This window comes from Myodes glareolus, chromosome X, assembly GCF_982192425.1.
Source record: "Myodes glareolus chromosome X, mMyoGla1.1, whole genome shotgun sequence".
NCBI classification, from domain to species: Eukaryota; Metazoa; Chordata; class Mammalia; order Rodentia; family Cricetidae; genus Myodes; species Myodes glareolus.
Window position 1 is genome coordinate 33,896,767 of NC_142053.1, and position 19,037 is coordinate 33,915,803.

At 36.7% G+C, this 19,037-nt stretch overlaps 1 protein-coding gene across 1 annotated transcript in view; it reads right to left on the reverse strand.

Annotated features, from left to right (window-relative positions):
- Positions 1-19,037, reverse strand: part of Tenm1 (teneurin transmembrane protein 1) — an 819,764-nt gene that overhangs the window by 59,596 nt on the left and 741,131 nt on the right. Inside the window, exon 25 of the mRNA XM_085684917.2 lies at positions 10,941-11,095. Within this exon, the coding sequence (XP_085541043.1) occupies positions 10,941-11,095 (155 nt within the window). The remainder of the gene's footprint in view (positions 1-10,940; positions 11,096-19,037) is intronic.

Here is a 19,037-nt window from a genome sequence, read left to right on the forward strand (position 1 = left end):
CTGCAAAAGGTACACTTCCATGAAATGGCCAGATCAGAAATTTCTAATTTCTAATTTCTTTATCAATTCCAAACTTCTTCTAGTTCTTTTTACTCCAATCCTGTAAATTATCAGTTCGATTCTTCATATTGGAAGAGCAAGGTCAAATACTGCTGCTATTATTCCTATTACTAGTATAGAATTTTATTGAGCATTTGTAAGCCAAACACTCTGTTAAATGATTTATACATATTGACCTCACTGAATCTTTACAACCTCCCTATGAGGCAGGTACATTATCACTCCCATTTATAGATAAACAATTTTTTCAAGGACATCTATCAAGCATAGACTGAGGATTTGAAATGAAGAAGTCGGTGTACCTAACCACTGTGCTTCATTGACTCTGTATTGCTTTTACTGTGAAGGAGAAGTCATCCAAAAAACCTGAATTTGTCTCTTGAATCCTCTACTAAATGCTTAAAGAAAAGTCTGTCTGGCCTTCCCAGTCCCAGAGGGTGTTTTTATTTTTATTTTTGCATGTGACAGAGCCAGGAGACTGGGTTTCGGCTGCATAAGCAATAAATAACATTATCCAGGAATACATTTAAATTAGACATGGACAACAACAGATATTACAAAATCAGAATAACCACCTTGCAAACTTATTTTGTTCTTGTGTCCTCCCATTTTAGCAAGCATATAATGAATCAGCAGAAAACGTTTCCTGAGGATGTCAATTACCATCTTACATCACTCTCTATATTTGTAAAACACTTCATACTTTAGCAAGTGCTTTCCCATTAAAAAAGAGAGGCCACTTAATCAACAACTGAGTAATTTATTGAATTAGCCTTCATAAGGAGGAATAATTAACCAGCTCTAGAATTCTAGTGTTAGTTAAAAAAATATAATGCTAACACTGAAATTATAGAGCACCTTCTTTTGGGTCAAGAACTAGACAAAAATGAACTTTTCTTCTTTACTATTTCAGAGGAGAGCAGAACGAATGATTCAGAAAGTTTTTTAAAAATGACTAAATGGCAACTCAAAGCAGTGGCTATTCAGCACTCTTAATACAATTTATTGCCTTGACGCTGAACTTATCTTTCATTTGCAAGTGAGTAACATGGAAAGCCATTAGGAAATCCTAAGGAAATAATTTAAAAAAAATGGTATAAGTAGGGCTGCGAAATAAGACATTTAAGTGACTCTGATTGCTACTATATTCTGTGGCAGCAAAATATGATTGTTATGGGGATTGAAGTAGGTGTCTCTTTCTTTCTCCATGCCCATCTAGCTGGCAATTTGATTGAGTGCATGTTTGAGCTCCTGAAATAACCAATTGCTGAGCAGCTACATTGCTGTTCTATTGTGGTCCAGGCATGGCGAAAGTGAAAGAAGACACAAAATTCCACTAGAGGGTTGACTGGTAGGACTTTTGATGTCAACCAATCCATTATCTGACAATTATTATGTACATGGCTATTTCAGTTGCTTAAAGTAACCACGCCTAATTCGGAGGGTATAAACAATTGACACTGGGGCTATAAAATATCTTTTTGGGCCTTATTCATCTGTTAAAATTTTTTCTACCCCAAGTGCCCCTTGTTTGTTTTGTCACCATCTCTTTTTGTGCCTGCTGCCTACCGGTATTGCTAGCTAAGACATATATTTCCATGTATTCCAGATATGCTAGCTTTATCTTCTATATCTTGCTGTTAACCTGCAACCTACACTGTCCTTCCACCCCACACACCTCTATTTGAATTATATAGGACCACCACAGACATTTTCCTTGCATTGACAGTGAGATGGACTTCACAGTTACTGAAGCATTGAGAGGGTGTGGTGGGAGTTGAGCTGGTGAGATTTTCATCTCGAGTGGCAGAAACTTTTAAAATAAACTTTCTTTTTTTGCTTGGGAGATCCCTTTATTCAAGCAAACTTATTATAATTCAGATTTTCTTGATTCCCTGCAGAGCTTCACAAACTCGGAAGTCAGTCCCTGCAGGGAATTTCACTTATAATGGCCTCCATTCCAGAGATCTAATTCTGTTCTCATTCAGTGTGCACATGGGAGAGTGATGGAACTGCACAAAGAAAGGCAAGTAACCCCTGAAAAACTTGAGTTTCAATATCATCTACATCACTCAGGGCGAAGGAGGACATTCTTTAGACATGAAAGGGTTTGCAGGAGAGAGAGAGAGAGACAATGAGAGACATTAGGTGAGAGGCGAAGAAATGAAAATAGAGGTTCCTTTTCCCTCTTAACTTGCCGTTTCCTTTATTTTTTCTCTCAAGATTGTTGTAACTTTTCATGCTTGACTGTTATTATATATGCATTTTAAAAAACAACAAAAAATGCTGAATCTACTGTATAAAAGAATTGGCATGCAGATTTTTAAAAAGATGCTTTATATTTCCCTGTCTATCCAGTTGTAGTTTTTTTTTTTTTGCAACTTGCAGAAATAATTCTAAGGACAAGACAAAATGGCTTTTTCAGTTATGTAGAGAGTGGAAGACAGCCAGGGAAGCCAGAGGTTTGTTGCTTGGGGCAGTTGGTATAATGCTGATGGATGAGAGAGATGAGGAAGGCTTTGTTTTTTTTTTTCTGTTAAGGAAAATGACCACAAAGAGTATTGATTCAAAGTTACTAAAGTCCAAGATGGGTGAAAAAATTTTATTTTAAAAGAAAACTTAACTTTTTTTTCTGAATTCAAGTTTTTTTTCTTTTTCTTTCTTTTTTTTTTCATTTGGCTAGGAGGAATTTCCTTTCAGTAAGAACTTGTAAATAGACTTTGGAAATCAGTTTTATTCGTCTTTTTTTTTAGTACAATATTATTGAAAACTAATGGATGATTGACAGTTAGAGAGGGTTAAACGTAGACCAGACGTCAAGACTAATCAGATTGTGTCCCATAAACTTCATGGAAGGTACTTGATTCAGAAAAAAAGGCACTCTCCAATTAATTTTTACAAAACACTTATCTGCTTATTCTGTGATCAGAAAGTAGTGTTTATGGATCATATGACTGCAAACAGATTTTGTGAAGCATTTTTTTGTTTCCTTTAAACAGTTTCAGATACTTTATGGAATAGTTGAATTACACAATCCTTTTGTGGATGTGTTGGAAAAAACAGCGGTGAGATGAGTGGCCTTTATACCTATTTTGCATATGACCTACACACAGAAGAATTTTTGTTCTATTGACCTGTTGAAATAATATTTTCTTGAAATAATACTTAGCCTTACCACATATAGTACAGTCCAAATTTTGCTTTGAGTGTCATTTTTGAGAAAAAGTTTAAAATAGGTTATTGTATTGATTTTCTTGTCTTGTATGCATCATAGTCCATACAAGATAGATAAAATAGGTGGCCCATAACCTAACTAATAATTAGACTAGTTACCCTACACTTGCTTCTTGGATTTTTATTATGGATAAAGACATTAAAGACAGTCATAAGATCCACAAGTGATCCAAGGTTAGGAAATATAGTAAACATATTAGATTTTAGCAGAATATAAAAAAGTGTACTAAATCAAATGACAAGGTATAGATGTAGACTAATACAAAACTGTAATATGATTCAAATAAGCAGTTGTGCAATATTAGATGAGGAAATAGTGAGAGGTAAGGTCTTTTAGTATTCTTCCATCTCATCATGGGTCATAAGTATGATATTAGGGGTTGAAGGAATGGTTCCTGCTCTTCCTGCTCTTGCAGAGGACCTGAACTTGGTTCCTAGCATTCGTACTGAGCAGATAAAAAACAACTGTAACTCCAATTCCAGAGGATCCAAAATTCTCTTCTGGCATCTGTGGGTACTTACATACACATGACATAGATAAACTCATGCAGACATACATACATGCAAATAAAAAGAAATGCATAAATAAATCTTTAAAAGTATGACTTCATTGTGAAAAAAATCAATCCAACCTTAGGTGTGATTTCTTAATGTGTGATTTTGCTCATTAATATACATATTCTCAAACTGCCTTGGTGGTTACTATAAGAACTATCATTGAGTAGGGGTGGATTTGCTGGGAGCTTTAAAATTCATTATTTTATTAATAGAAATTTACTTTGTTTGAAGTAAATATTGTATGTTTAAAAACAAGCAGGGAAAGGAAATAAAATTGCAGCATGTGCCTTATAGGCAATGGAGGGGAATTAGAACTATGTGTTGTTGGGTTGAATTTTGCTGTAGCTTTAGACTTTCTTAAAGTAGAAGATCCAGTAATCAGCGTTATTCTTGGTCTAACGCCCATTTCCATTGTATCTAAGCATGAGAGGCAGGACAGAGCAGAAAGACTGAAATGAAACACTGAAAATAAAGATCCAACTCTTTTCAGAATCAATTCATTCCCTGAAGTGAAAAGCCTGGCTACTTAGAAAGGGAAGTTATACTTCAGAGTTTGTACTGAGAGTTGTTGAGCTTCACATTTTAGTTAAAAATATATTGATTTTGAGTAAATGGCTGATTTTATTGCCAAAGCAAATTTCATTTCTCAAGATGATTAGATTTTATTAAACTATTTCCTAACTGTCACTAAACACATGTTCTGTGACTAAACAGCATAGCCCTCAACCAAGTGGCATTCATTTCTTGGCTAAATAGAATTATATTTGATCAGCTCCAATTTTGAAAATGTGTAAGTTGGAAGAATGCACACCTGAGGCCTGAAAGTTTATGCTCAGAGCTTGATTTTATCACTTTATAATTCAATAGTCACAGCACACTCTGTATCCTTCTCGCTGCCAGTTTTCTCCTCCATTGATGTGAACAATAAAACCATCCCTTTAAATATGGTTAGGTTGTGGAGATGAAATGGCACCGTGTATATCAATGAGACTATATATACACACATACATGTATCTCTCTCTCTCCCCACACACAAACAGAGAGAGAGAGACAGAGAGACAGAGACAGAGATAGAGACAGACAGAGAGAGACAATGGAAATTTTCAGTTATAAAGAAGAATGAAGTTATAGCATTTGCAGCAAAATGAATGCAATAGGAGATACTCATATTAATCAAATTAAACTAGTATCAGAAAGACAGATGTATGTTTCTATGTTTTCTATAGATGTATAAGATCATGTATGTATATATGTATGTATGTATGTATAATAGGAATGTAGTGAAGCTGAGGAACAAAGACTAATCTGTAGGAAGAGGAGAAAAAAGAGGAGCACAGAGAGTATTGGGGAATATGTACAATATAAATATATACTTGCATAAAAAGCATCCTTACATACCACAGTTATCATTTACATTGAAAATTTAGCAATATTAAATTTCTCAATAAATGTTAGCAGGTATTCTTAGAATTTTACTAGAGTATATTATGTATGACTTGTCATTAAGGACTTTATTTCTCAGGGTCCGTTTTTCCAATAAAGTACTGAAGAGTAAGTAACAGAAAAATAAATCTATATTGAATAATTTCTCTAACTATGTAGCATGGATGGAACTTGCCCTATTGGAGACATGTTTGATGTAGAATTCCCCTCTGTATGTGGAATACCATTGGTTAAAAAAAGAAGTTGCTTTGGGCCTATTGCAGCGCAGAATAGGGTGAGGTGGGTCTAAGCAGACAGAGTAGGAGAGAGTAGAGTCAGGGAGAAGCCACGTAGTTGCAGCAGGAGACAGATGGAATCTTACCAGTTGGCCACAACCACATGGTGATACACAGATTAATAGAAATGGGTTAATTTAAGATAGAGTCAGCCAATAAGAAGCATGAGCTAATAGACCAAGCAGTATTGTAATAATACAGTTTCTGTGTGATTATTTCAGGTCTGGGTGGCTGGGAATGAACGAGCAGCCTCCAAATACACATGCTGGTTTTGAAATGCAGGGTAGACAAAACTTTAGTAAGGTGATTATATTTTTGTAGTATTATCTTTATGTGAATACCTGGTTCATCTTTTTCACACCATAAGGTTTGGCTGATTTCTATCTAGCATTTGCTTGAAAAGTTTCAAAAGGTAGGAACCCTATAAAATTCTTTAGTCATGTATGCTGCTGTCTTGTAGACTTAGAAACAGTAAGTTCTTTTTGCGGGTTGAGTCAAATCTTCATGCTGCAGCTACATCCTCTCCTGTACATTTCTATTAGCACAAACTGAGCAGGATTGTTTAGATATTTGTCTCTGCCTTCATCCACCAATATATTTTGATTTACTGAAATATGAAACTGAACAGTGTGTAAGCCCAGCTAGATCACTGAAAGTACTATTAAAACCAACTAAACCTTTGCTCTTGGAAGCTGATCTGAAGCTCCTTACTCAGTTATTTTCCTTCTAAGTGAAGACTGCCTATGTTCTTAAGGACAGCCAGGAGAAACATGGGTCACAGTTGTCTAAGCAGGGAGGACACTCTGGAAATAATCATGAAGGATGTCCGCAGCTGTGCGACCCACATGGTCCTTGCTGGAATCACTTTCTCCACTCACCCACTCGATTGCATTCATTGTTATTTCTCTTTTACCTTGATGATTTCCTTATGCCTAAGAAAATGCATAAATCATACCTAATATATTTCAAAGCCAAAGCCTCCTACCAATCCAACCCTTATTCAAATCAGCTTATCATCTTCTATTCAGTCAAACATATAAAAGAATTATCTGTTTGCATTTCTGATCTTCATTGTCTATAGCATTCCTGCTCTTGCCAATTATCATCTCACTTACCAAAGTTACTAACATTATAAAAATGAATGGTTTAAAACCAAAACCAAAACAAAAAACCCCTTCTTTTATTGCACAACATCTACTCAACCTGAGATACTGATCTTGAAAATCTTGTTTCCTTGGGTTCTTTTTCTTCTTATACCTTTTTGATTTTCATCTTGCTTGATCTTTTCTTCTTAGTCTTCTTTGTGCACATACATTATATCTTTTTCTATTTGAACTTTACTATTCCATAGAGGTAATTTTAGGCCTTTTCCCCGCTGTATGCTGTGTATTCTTCCCAAGAGTTCTCCCTGATTCCCCATTTGCTATTATTACAGATAATGGTAAATAGATAACCATGAATACAGTCTTTTTTCCTTCATTGAGCTTTAGACTCAAGTTCAATTCTCTTGCAAACCTCTTTGTCTAGGTCAGGGGTTTTCAGTCTTCCTAATGATACAACCATTTAATACAGTTCTTCATGTTGTGGTGGCCTTCACACATAAATTTATTTTAATTGCTACTTCATAACTGTAATTTTGCCACTATTATGAATCATCCATGTTTTCTAGTGGTCTTTGGTGACTCCTAAAAGGTGGCAACTCACAGATTGAGAACCACTGGGCTATATTCTATATACAGGTGTCTCAGACTCAAGCATGTCCCAACCTGATCCCTTCATCCAACTCACGCTCAAATCTGCTACTCTACTTCTTGTATTCTATATCTCAGTGAGTGCTACTTGTTTATTGTACTTCTTTAAGGTGGAAATTCAGTCAACCAGGCACTTTTGTGATTTGAGTTACAAGAATCGACAAATTTATTTTCTTAAGTCATGTTTTTATACTTTACATTCATCTGCTAAGAATGCCTGCATATACAGCTCTATAAAACTGGGCAGCATTATGAATAGGATCACTGCACAGATGTGATACAAGGAATTAGCAGGTCATCACCTGTTGTAGTTTGAATGAGAATTACCCCATAGCTTCATATATTTGAATGGTCCATAGTTGGTGGAAGTTGCTTAGGAAGGATTAGGAGGTGTGGTCTTATGGGAATAGGTGTGGCCTTGTTGGAGGAGGCATACCATGCTAGGCCTTTCCTTGCTCTCTTTCCCTCCTGTCTGCAGATCAGGATGTAAACTCTTAGCTAACACTCCACAGCGCCATGCCTGCCTACCTGCTGCCATGCTCCCAACCATGACAATTATGGTCTAACCCTCTGAAATTGCAAGCAAGCTCGCAATAAGATGATTTCTTCTATAAGCTGCATTGGTCATGGTGTCTCTTCAATAGAACGGTAACTAAGACACTATCCTGTAGGTGGAATTTTCTGTCCTGCCTGGTCCCACAGCCATTCAATCCCAAATGAACAGACAGAGGCTTATATCAATTATAAAGTGTGTTTGGCCTCTTAACTCTCAGGCTTATTATTAACTAGCTCTTACAGCTTAAATTGACCCATAATCTTTTCTATGTTTATCCATGTGATGTGGTACCTTATTCAGTGCAGCATTCTCATCTTGCTTTGTCTGTGACTGGTTGTGACTGAGTCTCTGCCTTTCCTCTTCCCAGAATTCTCTTAGTCTAGTTTTCCCACCTATACTTCCTGCCTAGCTACAGGTCAATCAGCATTTTATTAAACCAAAAGAAGTGACAATCTTTACAGTGTACAACAGCATTATCCTACAGCACCACTCTGAAGCAGTTTACTTTGTATAACATCTCTTTTCTTTTCTTTTCTTTTCTTTTCTTTTCTTTTCTTTTCCTTTCCTTTCCTTTGTTCCTTCCTTCCTTCGTCCCTTCCTTCGTCCCTTCCTTCCTTCCTTCCTTCCTTCCTTCCTTCCTTCCTTCCTTCCTTCTTTCATTCTTTTTCTTTTTTTTCCTCAAGACAGAGTCTCACTATGTAGCTCTGGCTATACTAGAACTTACTGTATAGACGAGAGTAGCCCTAAACTCAGAGAAATATGCCTTTCTGTGCTTCATTTCTACACAGTCATTTATACCATTTTCACCCCAACTGTATCTGCTGAGTGAGCACAGAGCCTACTTTAAGTCCCAAACAGAAAGTGGTAAGGGAGCTATTATAGTATCAATTATGGTTGAAAAGTGTCATGTGAAAAAAAATCCTTCTCATGGTGCTGAACTTTATATGTCCCCTCTACTGAGACAAAGATCTCTCTTTTCCAAATAACTTTTCTACAGAATCACATCGGTTGTTTAGAGTTGACTGATCACAGTATTAAGTGTTCTATTTTAAGCTAAAAATACCCCACAAGTGAATCATATATATGCATCTTTTCTCTCTCCCCCTATATAAACATATTCACACCCTTCCACATTTCCATAAATAATGCCCCCTTTTTTTGGCTGCTGAAAGGTCTTGAATCATAGAAAAGTTAAACTATTCTAGAATTTGAATGTATGATCTAATCAGATATCTAATACGAAGTTTGTTAATTTTCTACATTTTTCAGTCTTTCCCACTCTTCATTTTATTTTTGTACTTGACTCAGATGGTTTCAATTTCTGGACTGAAGCAGAGACAGAAAAAGAGAGAGCTCAAATAGGTACATCTCTAGCATTTTACTGAACACTAATGGAGATAGGAAGTGGAGTTAGAACTAATGATTAAGGAAGCATTGGATAATGTGTTATCTTATTTTTCCCTGTTATCCTCAGATTCAGATGCAATAAGAATGAAACTACTGGGATATTCTAATAATAAATGATGACACCAGTTGCCTATGCAGTAGTAAGCCTATATTTCTTTCTAAATGAACCCTGATTTCCATTTGAAGTTCAGGTAGCAATGTGTCCAAGGAAAACAATGCATTTCCAGAGGGTCTTCAATCCATTTAGAAAATTCCATTTCTCATTTGCTAACAAGTAAAGGCATTCAATTATACTACTCAGTGCTGTACAATGTGACTGATGAAAGAAGTCTATTGGCATCCATGTTTATTTTGGGACATTTCACAATATGAGATCATTAAACCTTATTGTTTAAAACACATTTAGACAAGTGTTTTGTTACTCTCAGCGGAAACCATTCTCCGTGATGCACTGATCATTGTTGAAATTCTCAATATTACTCTAATTACTTTGAAAATATTACATCATCAGAGCTACACATTTGTAAAATGTTAGAATATAAAGCTCCTTCAAGGATTGCCTGCCTACTTCCCTTATCATATCCACCAAGCTTTTGTGTCTACAGATTAAGAATAGCAACTGAGCAATGCTGGAACCATGTTGTATCTTCTAAAATCTCTCTACATGTCATTTACTGATTTGGTAGAAGAGTGTTAAGATCAGAATTTTGGGTCCAGATGAATGCTACACTACTTTTTTCCTCCTTATTCTCTGGTGGGAAGGTTTCTTTTTAAAGAAATGTTTTATTTATTCTTTGAGAATTTAGTACAGTATATTTTATCATATTCTTTCTCATTCCCCAATTCCTCCCAAATCCTCCCTACTTCCTACCCACCCATACCCCATATTCACACACACTCTCTCTCTGGCACATTAAAAATCACTAAAAACAACAGGGTTTGATTTGTATTTCGCAAACACTCCTGAACATGAGGTCAGTCTCACAGAGTCTTGCTAAATATGTGTAAAACAAATTTGAGAATGGTTTTGCTTTTATTTAAGAAAAGCAAAACATCTCAGGAATAGCTGTTTTCACGCATGTTAATAACACGGCACACTCACTATTTACTAAAGAGATTTCTAACGACCTTTATCATCACCTCTTTGTTAAAGTTCGTTTATTGTTGGACACAAAAAATGATAAAATTCAGCTGGCAGAATAAAGCAGCGAGGAAAGACACTTGCTACCAGGCCTGGTGACCCGAGATTGTTTCCCGGTATTCACTAGGAAGGAGAGAAGCAATTTTTGCAAGTGTCAGTTAGTCTCAAGATGTATGCCCACCTCTCTACTCCCCCAATATATAAATAAGTGAAATACATTAATTTTAAAACAGTTAAATCATATATTTTAGGAAATAGTGAACAAATCCAATTTTAATTGGTTCAAAATTTAGGTGGCATTGTTATATCAATATTCTCAATATTCTCCTATTCATCATTTAGCCTAAAGCTTTCTGAGGAGGAAAAAAAGTAACTTACATAAAAAGAAGATTCTGCTATCTGACATTACAGCAGATGCACCAGGCTTCCTTTTTATGTAATTTCTGCATGAGAAAATTGTTATCCATTTCCACGATGCCAAATGGTGATAATGCCTGAAAACCAGCAGTGCCTACCTGAGTGATGTCCATTCCTGAGTCACAGCTCAATGGCTGTGTGGAAGTCAGACCGTTTGAGCCAATTACAGTTGTGATCACAGCATTCTCATCAATTCTTCGGATCATAGTCCCGTCCACAAAGTAAATGAATCCATTCCTATCAACTGTGATGCCTGTTGGGAAAAAGTAAATTAGCAATAATAATCTAGTGGACCACATTTCTGCTAAGTTCAGTATCTTGAGTCATGGAAATGGAAAGGCATTGCAGAGACACACAGATTTAGTTTTGCTTAGCAGAGACAGGGCAGAAATGGGAGACGAGGGTTGGAGACATACTCATTTTTGCAGTGTTTGGAAGAGAAATGACATACAGTAACATGCAGAGATAAAGCTGGGTTTAGTGGTTTTGTCTTAGCCACCTTTATAGCTGTGCTCGTCTGCTGTTTGCTCATCTCTACGTGCAGCCAAGAAGTATTTTTGAGATGAAATAGGGAAAATCAGAGGAGGTAGTGTTTGTCACAGTTTTAAATGATGTTGATACTGAGGCCACTGCTTACTTTCATGGTTGCATTAGGAAATAATTGACTTGGAAAGTATTAGCATTATTTTCAAGAAATTATATTTAGTTTCAAGCAAATTTGTAATATTTCTGATGAATAAGACTGAAGACTTTCTTCTGCACTATGTATTAAAAAGGTGATTGGAGAGGAAAGTTTTGGCGCTGTGCAGAGCAGGGCGAAGCTTCTAGAAAAATAAATACATTGATTCTGATTTTTCTTCTTTCTCATTTGTCATTTTAGAATGTCATGTAGGTATATAACATATTTTGATCAAATCCTTACCATCTATGTCCTCCCATACTCTACCACCACATTCCCTTCCAAATTTATGTATTTTTTTAAAACACACACACACACACACACACACACACACACACACACACTGAATCTACTTAGCGCTGCCAGTTGCGAGGGACAGTCAAATGTCAAGGAAGTGTTTGAATAGTGTCAATTCCAGCCTAGTTTCTTGAAATGTGTATTATAATAGTAGTAGAAAGCTTGTTATATAATAATGAATGTACACATTATAAATGATATTTCACTTAGGCTGAACTATTTTCCCAAAATTTCATGTTTCAACGTTATCTTCGCTAAAACAAGAAAAAAAAATAATCTACCTTGTCTATGGTCACCAACTACCCACCCCCCTTTTTTATTGAGTCTCAGTTTTATATCCCATTCTTTGGTAAACTGGGCTGAGCAGGCAGTTATATGCCTAGGATGCCAATAACAGATGGGAAAAATCATCAGACCCACACAAGGAACATATCATTTCCTTCTCATTTTCTTTGGTGTTTTTCAGAATGTTCTTGAAATACCCCTGTGGGATTACAGTAAGACTCCTTTATGTGAGCGGGCCCTTTACGTGAGGACATACAGTGGTGAATGCCTGAAGTCATAGATAACATTGAATCATATATATATATATATATTTTACATTTTTCATATAAATCCTAATTTGGATATATCCCTGTGATACATATAATAAAGTTTAATTTATAAATTAGGCACAGTAAGATTTAACTACTATAACCTAGTAATAAAAAAACCTCTCATAACAGTATGCTACAATCAATTATATGACTATGGTTTCTCTCATAGAGTATCTTATACTCTATTCAGACTTATTGTTAGTTTTATATATGTATGCATGCCTATGTGTGTTTATGTGTATCCCAGTGTACATATGTGTGTATATATGTGTGTGGAAGTCAAAGGACAATCCCGAATGTTATTCCTCAGCCATCATCTATTTTTTCTGGAAAGGGGTGCTCACTGCCTAGAACTGGCTAAATAGGCTAGGCTGACTGACAATGAGACTTAGAAATTAAACTGTCTCTGCCTCCTCAGCACTGGGACTACAAGTGTATGTCATTGTGCTTGCCTTTTTAAATATGAGTTCTGGGAATTAAATTCAGGTCTTTGTGTTTGCAAGACAAGCACTTTATCAACTAAGTCTTCTCCCCAGCCCACCAACCTTTTTATTCTTGTGACCATATCAGATGACAAAATACCTAGATAGTGAGATTCCATAAGACGAGTGATGTATGAATTTAGGCTACTATAGACAGGTTACTTGAACACAAGCACTGTGATACTACAACAGTTGATCTGAGAACTGAGATGACTAGACAATTAATAGGCAGGTAGTAAATATGGCATTGATAGTCTGGGTGTTTCATATTGCAGAAAGATGAGGCAATATGGTATGCAATTTTAGCATGGCACTCAGAATAGTATATAATTTAAAACTTATTAATTATTAATATTTCTACTTAATATTTTTCACAGATAACTAAATTTGTGCAAACTGAATATTCACATAAGGGGAAAACTACCCTGTTTTTAAAATTGTCCACATACTATTTTTTCTCATTTCCCTTTTATTCAGAGTCAGTAAAATCCACCAGCAAACATATGTGAAAGTTGGAAAATTCTGTAATAATAAATACAATATTTTAATGGAGCACAACACACACACACACACACACACACACACGCACGCATGCACGCACACACACACGCTCACATGCATGTACTCTTGCCTGGCAAAATGTTAAAGTCACTGTTGTGATTTGGATGCAAAATGTCTGCTCTAGGTTTCTGTGACATTGTCCCAGCTTGTATCTTATTTGAGGAAGTGGTGGAATGCTTAGAACTAGCGCCTCACCGAAGGAAGCAAGTTACTGGGAGGCCTGGAGCTTTAGTAATCTTGCCCTACTTCTTATTCACTCGCTTCTTCCTGAGTATGGATGCAGCGTTACCATCCAGTCTCATGTTCCGGTCACCATTCCTTCCCTGCCTGCTTCCATGTATTCCCCACCACAATGGAATGTATACCTCGAGATTTTAATCCAAAGTGAATTTTTAAGTTGTTTGTGTCATGGTTTTTTTTTTAAAATCACAACAGCAATAAAATTAAATAAAGCTAATCATCTAAAGATAATCTGTAAATCTTACATAAACTGAACAATCTCAGCTATTGAAGATGCTGAGGAAGGAGGGCTGCAACTTCAAGACCATCCTGGACAACTTAGTAAAACTGTTCTTTTTTTTTTTTTAAAAAAAAGTCTTATTTATTGGTTATATAGAACATGTTTTCCTGCACACCAGAAGAGGGCATCAGAACTCATTACAGATGGTTGTGAGCCACCATGTGGTTGCCGGGAATTGAATTTAGGACCTCTGGAAAAGCAGTCAATGCCCTTAATCTCTGAGCCATCTCTCCAGTCCCCATCTTAAATGAGCAAAATGGAGGCTAGAGAGATGGCTCAGCCAGCAAAGTGCTTGCTACGTAAGCATGAATGTTGGGAGTGAATGGGGTCCTGAGTTAATGTGTATTATTGACATGAACATGAGCGTGTCAAGGACTCTGATGCTTCAGACCCATGGAAATGGTAAAGGCATCCTTAGGCTAGATAAAGGCTTAGAGGAATGGCAAAGATCTCCCCTGGTGCACATATGAGTGTTGACATTTTATGCTGAAATTATTGTTCTATGGGATGACTCCAACTTGACACGGCTTCCTTACAGACATTCACTACTGAGATCCTTTACATGCCTCCCCATTTACACCGTGAAATGTGCTGACTTTGGAGGCTGGTGCTGATGCATCTCTGTCAGAGTGCATGACCTACCCAAGCCAAACTTTTCTGTAAGTGTGTTTGCAGGGTCTCCATTCCTCATGACCTCGGTGGGTGGGGGTGGGGCAAATCTAAAGCTCAAGCACATGTGGATCCGAGTTCAGACTTTGAGAAACTGCATACATTGCTCTATATGACTGTAACCCAGGTGTGGTGGGTGTAGAAACAGGCAGACCATGGAAAGGGGAAGAGGGTAACTGTTCAGAGACTCTAACCAAATTGTGGGACGCCAAATTCAGGGAAGAAACTGTATCAAAATATAAGATGGAGGAATTACTGAGAAAAGCATCTGAATGTCAATCTCTGGCTTCCACGCATGCCCATGAGTGATTGTACCGCCAACATTCATGTGCACACACGCAAACACCAGATCCAGGAAAAATGGCTGAGGATGTATCTCAGTGACAGAGGACTTTAATAACATGTGAAAAGCTATATGTTCATTCACTACAACTGTAAAAAAGAAATCCAACCCAATCAGCTGCTTGCTCTTAGATGAGCTAATGCATTGGCATGAGGTTAATATTCAGATTTGGTTCAGGGATATAACTGACCGATCTCTATGTTCCTTATAAAGTATTCTTAATATTTATAAAACTTATATTCATTTTAATTTTCCCTAAAATCCTCTTAAAACCTTTTACGTTATTTGTCAGTCCTCCAAGGATAAATACTATATCCAAATAAGAACAACATGACAACAAATCTATTTATTATGTTTAGAAGTATATGTACCTTGAATGAGATCAATAAACAGACTATTAAAATTGGTGCAGATCAAATGATGATGACATAGGAACATTTATCCCCCACCCCCAAGAACGTTCTGGCTGATGTTGAGTCAGAGGAAATAATCTGCTCTTTGTTTCTGCATCAGTTTTGGCAAAAATCATTTTCTTAACTGCCAAAAACTTAAATCTGCTTTGCATTAGAAGCCTCTGATTTAAGATCTTCTTCTAAGGTCTCTAGACTAAATATCACCAAATATAAAATTTAAGATTTCACTGTCATGAGAGGGTTGAATAAAAGATCAAGACTGAAGCCTGGAGACAAAGGAGGGCAAGGCTTAAGCCTGGAGAGAATACTTCTAAGAGTAGTGTGCTCAAACTGTGGGAAATCATGAGTCATTTACGAAGTAGGTACTGAATGGCACTATGCTAGACCCTTTTAAGGGCCAAAGGACAATGAATCTTTGTGTACTGAAGTGGGGCTTAAGGGAAACAATCAAAACTTTAGTAGGAGTGCTAAAAATAAAGCACAGCGTTGCTTTTACTAAGAGGTAGGAAAGACAGAATTAGCTCTTCTAAGAGTGAGAGTAGGTTCCCCACTGATGCAGCAAAAGCAATTGTTCCCTAACTAATGTAGGGGAGATGTGTTCGTCAGCTGTCCGTTGCTGTTACAAAAATATTCTAAGCAATCAACTTGAAAAGAGGAAAAATTGATTTTAATTTATAACCTTGAAATTTATAACCACTGTTGGTTGGCTTCACTGATTTGGGACTTCTAGTGGCAGCTCACAATGGGAGTGCCTGGCAGCAGAAGACCTCATTTCAAGGCTACACCTGGAGAAAGAGTGCGGAAGGGGCAATGCACTATTATTACCTTCAAGATCACACCTCCAATGACTGGAAGACATTTCACTAGGCCATAAAGCTTCTACCACATCCTTGTAGCGCCATCTTGCACACCAAACCTTTAATACTTGGATATTTGAGGTACATTTTAGATTTTTAATGGCAGCCATCCTTTGCACCCTTTTTGGTGATAACTGCAAAGGACAATCTTGACTCTTGACTACCAGACTTCCTGAATCTATCAGGGTAGGGAATTTGAACTAACTCAGGAGGACAATATTCGTCTTTACATCCTTTCCCCACTTTAAGTTTGGGAAGCTCTAACCAATGTGAAGCTGTCCTTTTCTCTTTGTCTGTTAACGTCAGCTGAGTTCCACAGATGAGTGCCCCTTGAAATAAATCTGGGCTTATTAAATACTCACTCCAGGGCATATTTTGCTGACAGTTTGTAGAATATTCTCCTTTTATATATTTTTAAAATCAACTTTTTTGATCAAAGCACAAGTCCCAAACATATTCACTTTTTTCCCCCCCTTGGGACTCTTGAATTAACTTTTACTGCGCCATATCACATTTAAGTCTGGCATTGATAAAGAAATAGTAGAAAGGGGTTTGAGGGACCTGCTTGATAGGCGTTTTGTAAATGCACCTAGGTACATGTTATTCTGTGTATTAGTCAACCATCCAATCAAACAACAGTTACAAAAACAAATTCCCAAACAACAATTTCACCATTTCTTTCCTCGTGAAAAGTAAAATATGTTCACTTTTCACTGGAGGTGAAATTCAAATTAGACGTTCCATGCAAGACAAAGAGAATTACTTTTGCTCATTATTTGGGGGAGGCTTCCCATCCTGTAATGAGAATTATGACAGTGATGCTCACTATGATGTATTAGTGCTTGTTAGACTTAGTGGGAGGACGTGCCACATACCCAGTATATTTTAAGCTTTATTCTTCAGAGATGTGAAAGTGAGTGATTTAAGATCACATAAAGCCATCTGGGGCTAGCAGAATCTGCAGATTCAATTTAGTTTCACATATTTGCATTGTTGTACTTTGATTTCCAAACCTTGGTGTCCAATGTTGTATGCATAATTTATTTAATAGTCATGCCCTTTGTTGTGCTAATTGTCAGTGTTTTCATTAGCACTTATAATGCAATATTGCTGTCTTTGGATTCAAAAAGATTTAAACAGCATTCAGAAAATCACTTTCAGGATTTAAAAATGTAACCAGTATTCATTCTTAAACAACCCACGGAAATATGAATCTCTGACTTCCCACGGGTTCAGACAGCAATGCCAAGTGGGTGGAGACAGAAGTAGGAAGAACAGCACACACACAACAGCTTGAGGCCTCTTACTCGCCCACCCTCACCAAGGAAAACATCGGGCTCGGATGCCTATACAGCATGTTTAGCTTGGAGCACATTTTTACATTTTTTTGAGAAAATAAATAAATCCCTGTAAATTAGTGCACATAATGAAAGCACTGACTGACAGACCATAACCTGGAAGTGTGAATGCTGCTGTCTTCATTCATCAGCATTAAGCCCCAACAAGTGGCTTCTAGGAAGAGACCTGCTCATATATAAAGTGCATCTTGTAAAAGAAATGAATCACATCTTATGCAAAGTAGGGGGCATTATATAATATCTGAACCGTGGGCTCTTTTCTCTGTAAAGCATCAGTCTGTATGAAATGGCTGCAAATTACAGGTGAAATTATTTGACTTCGTCCCTTGTCTTATTATCCTCCGCTGAATAAATACTCTATTTCTTAGGAAGACACCTGCCTGAAGCTGAGACATTCTGGATAGTTCCTAATAAATTTATCACCTACTGGGGAACAGGATGCTACTAATCAATACTGAAGGCAAGGGGGTATGCCGATTTGGTCACTGGGAGTCCAGATGTAGCGCTAGATAGCCGGAAGATAGCAGCTAAAATCCCAAATTAGATAACAGAAAAATCTGAGGCTTTGGTTGTATACAATGCTAATTTCAAATGGTGGCAGAAGTTATCTCTGTATATCATTTAAAAACTACAGCTGTTGAGGCTATGCAATATTTTTATTATTTCTATGTGAAGAAATGAAAGTCTTTTTCTACAGTATAAGCTTTGAAAAGTAGTCATAAAGTTCTCTCCATCTGTAGCTTCACCAGCTAAAAACCTGAAATACTTCATTTTTCCCTTTTCAATATGCTCTTTTTGTGAGACAGCGATAAATTGCCAACATCAACTTCTAGGTAATAACCGAAATTTAACATGGTGCCAGCTTAATCCCCAGTAGTAAGTGCTGAATTGTGTAACCAACGTTGACCAGTTGATCCTAAAGTTTTTTTAAGTCAAAGAAAGATAAATGTATGTTACTTTGTTCATGTGCATTCAAATTCTCTTAAAATTGGTATCACACATATGGTGCATATGCAAACACATTTTTAGGCAGAAGCATATTTTCTCCAATGGATCTAACTATTGTCCCACTTAATTACTTACTGGGATCAGAAAGGACCAAGATTCTTCTGCACAATGAACCCATTAATTTCTCTTGCTAGGTAGCTACTAATGAAGCCTCTAGAACTTGGAGAATTTTTAGATACCTGTGTGTCACTATCAGTTAGAAGCAGGCAGACTTTAATGAACAGCTGAGATGATTTCTCTGCGTGGTTAACAATGCAATCAGAATTTCTCCAACAGGAGACACTAATAAACTCATTCTTGTATTGCATGGCTAGTGAATGGTGTGAGATACTTAATTGGATATTCTCCTTAATAAAAAGTTATAGTAAGTCCTAACCAGCAAAGGTCATTCCCAAGGTATATAAATAGACAT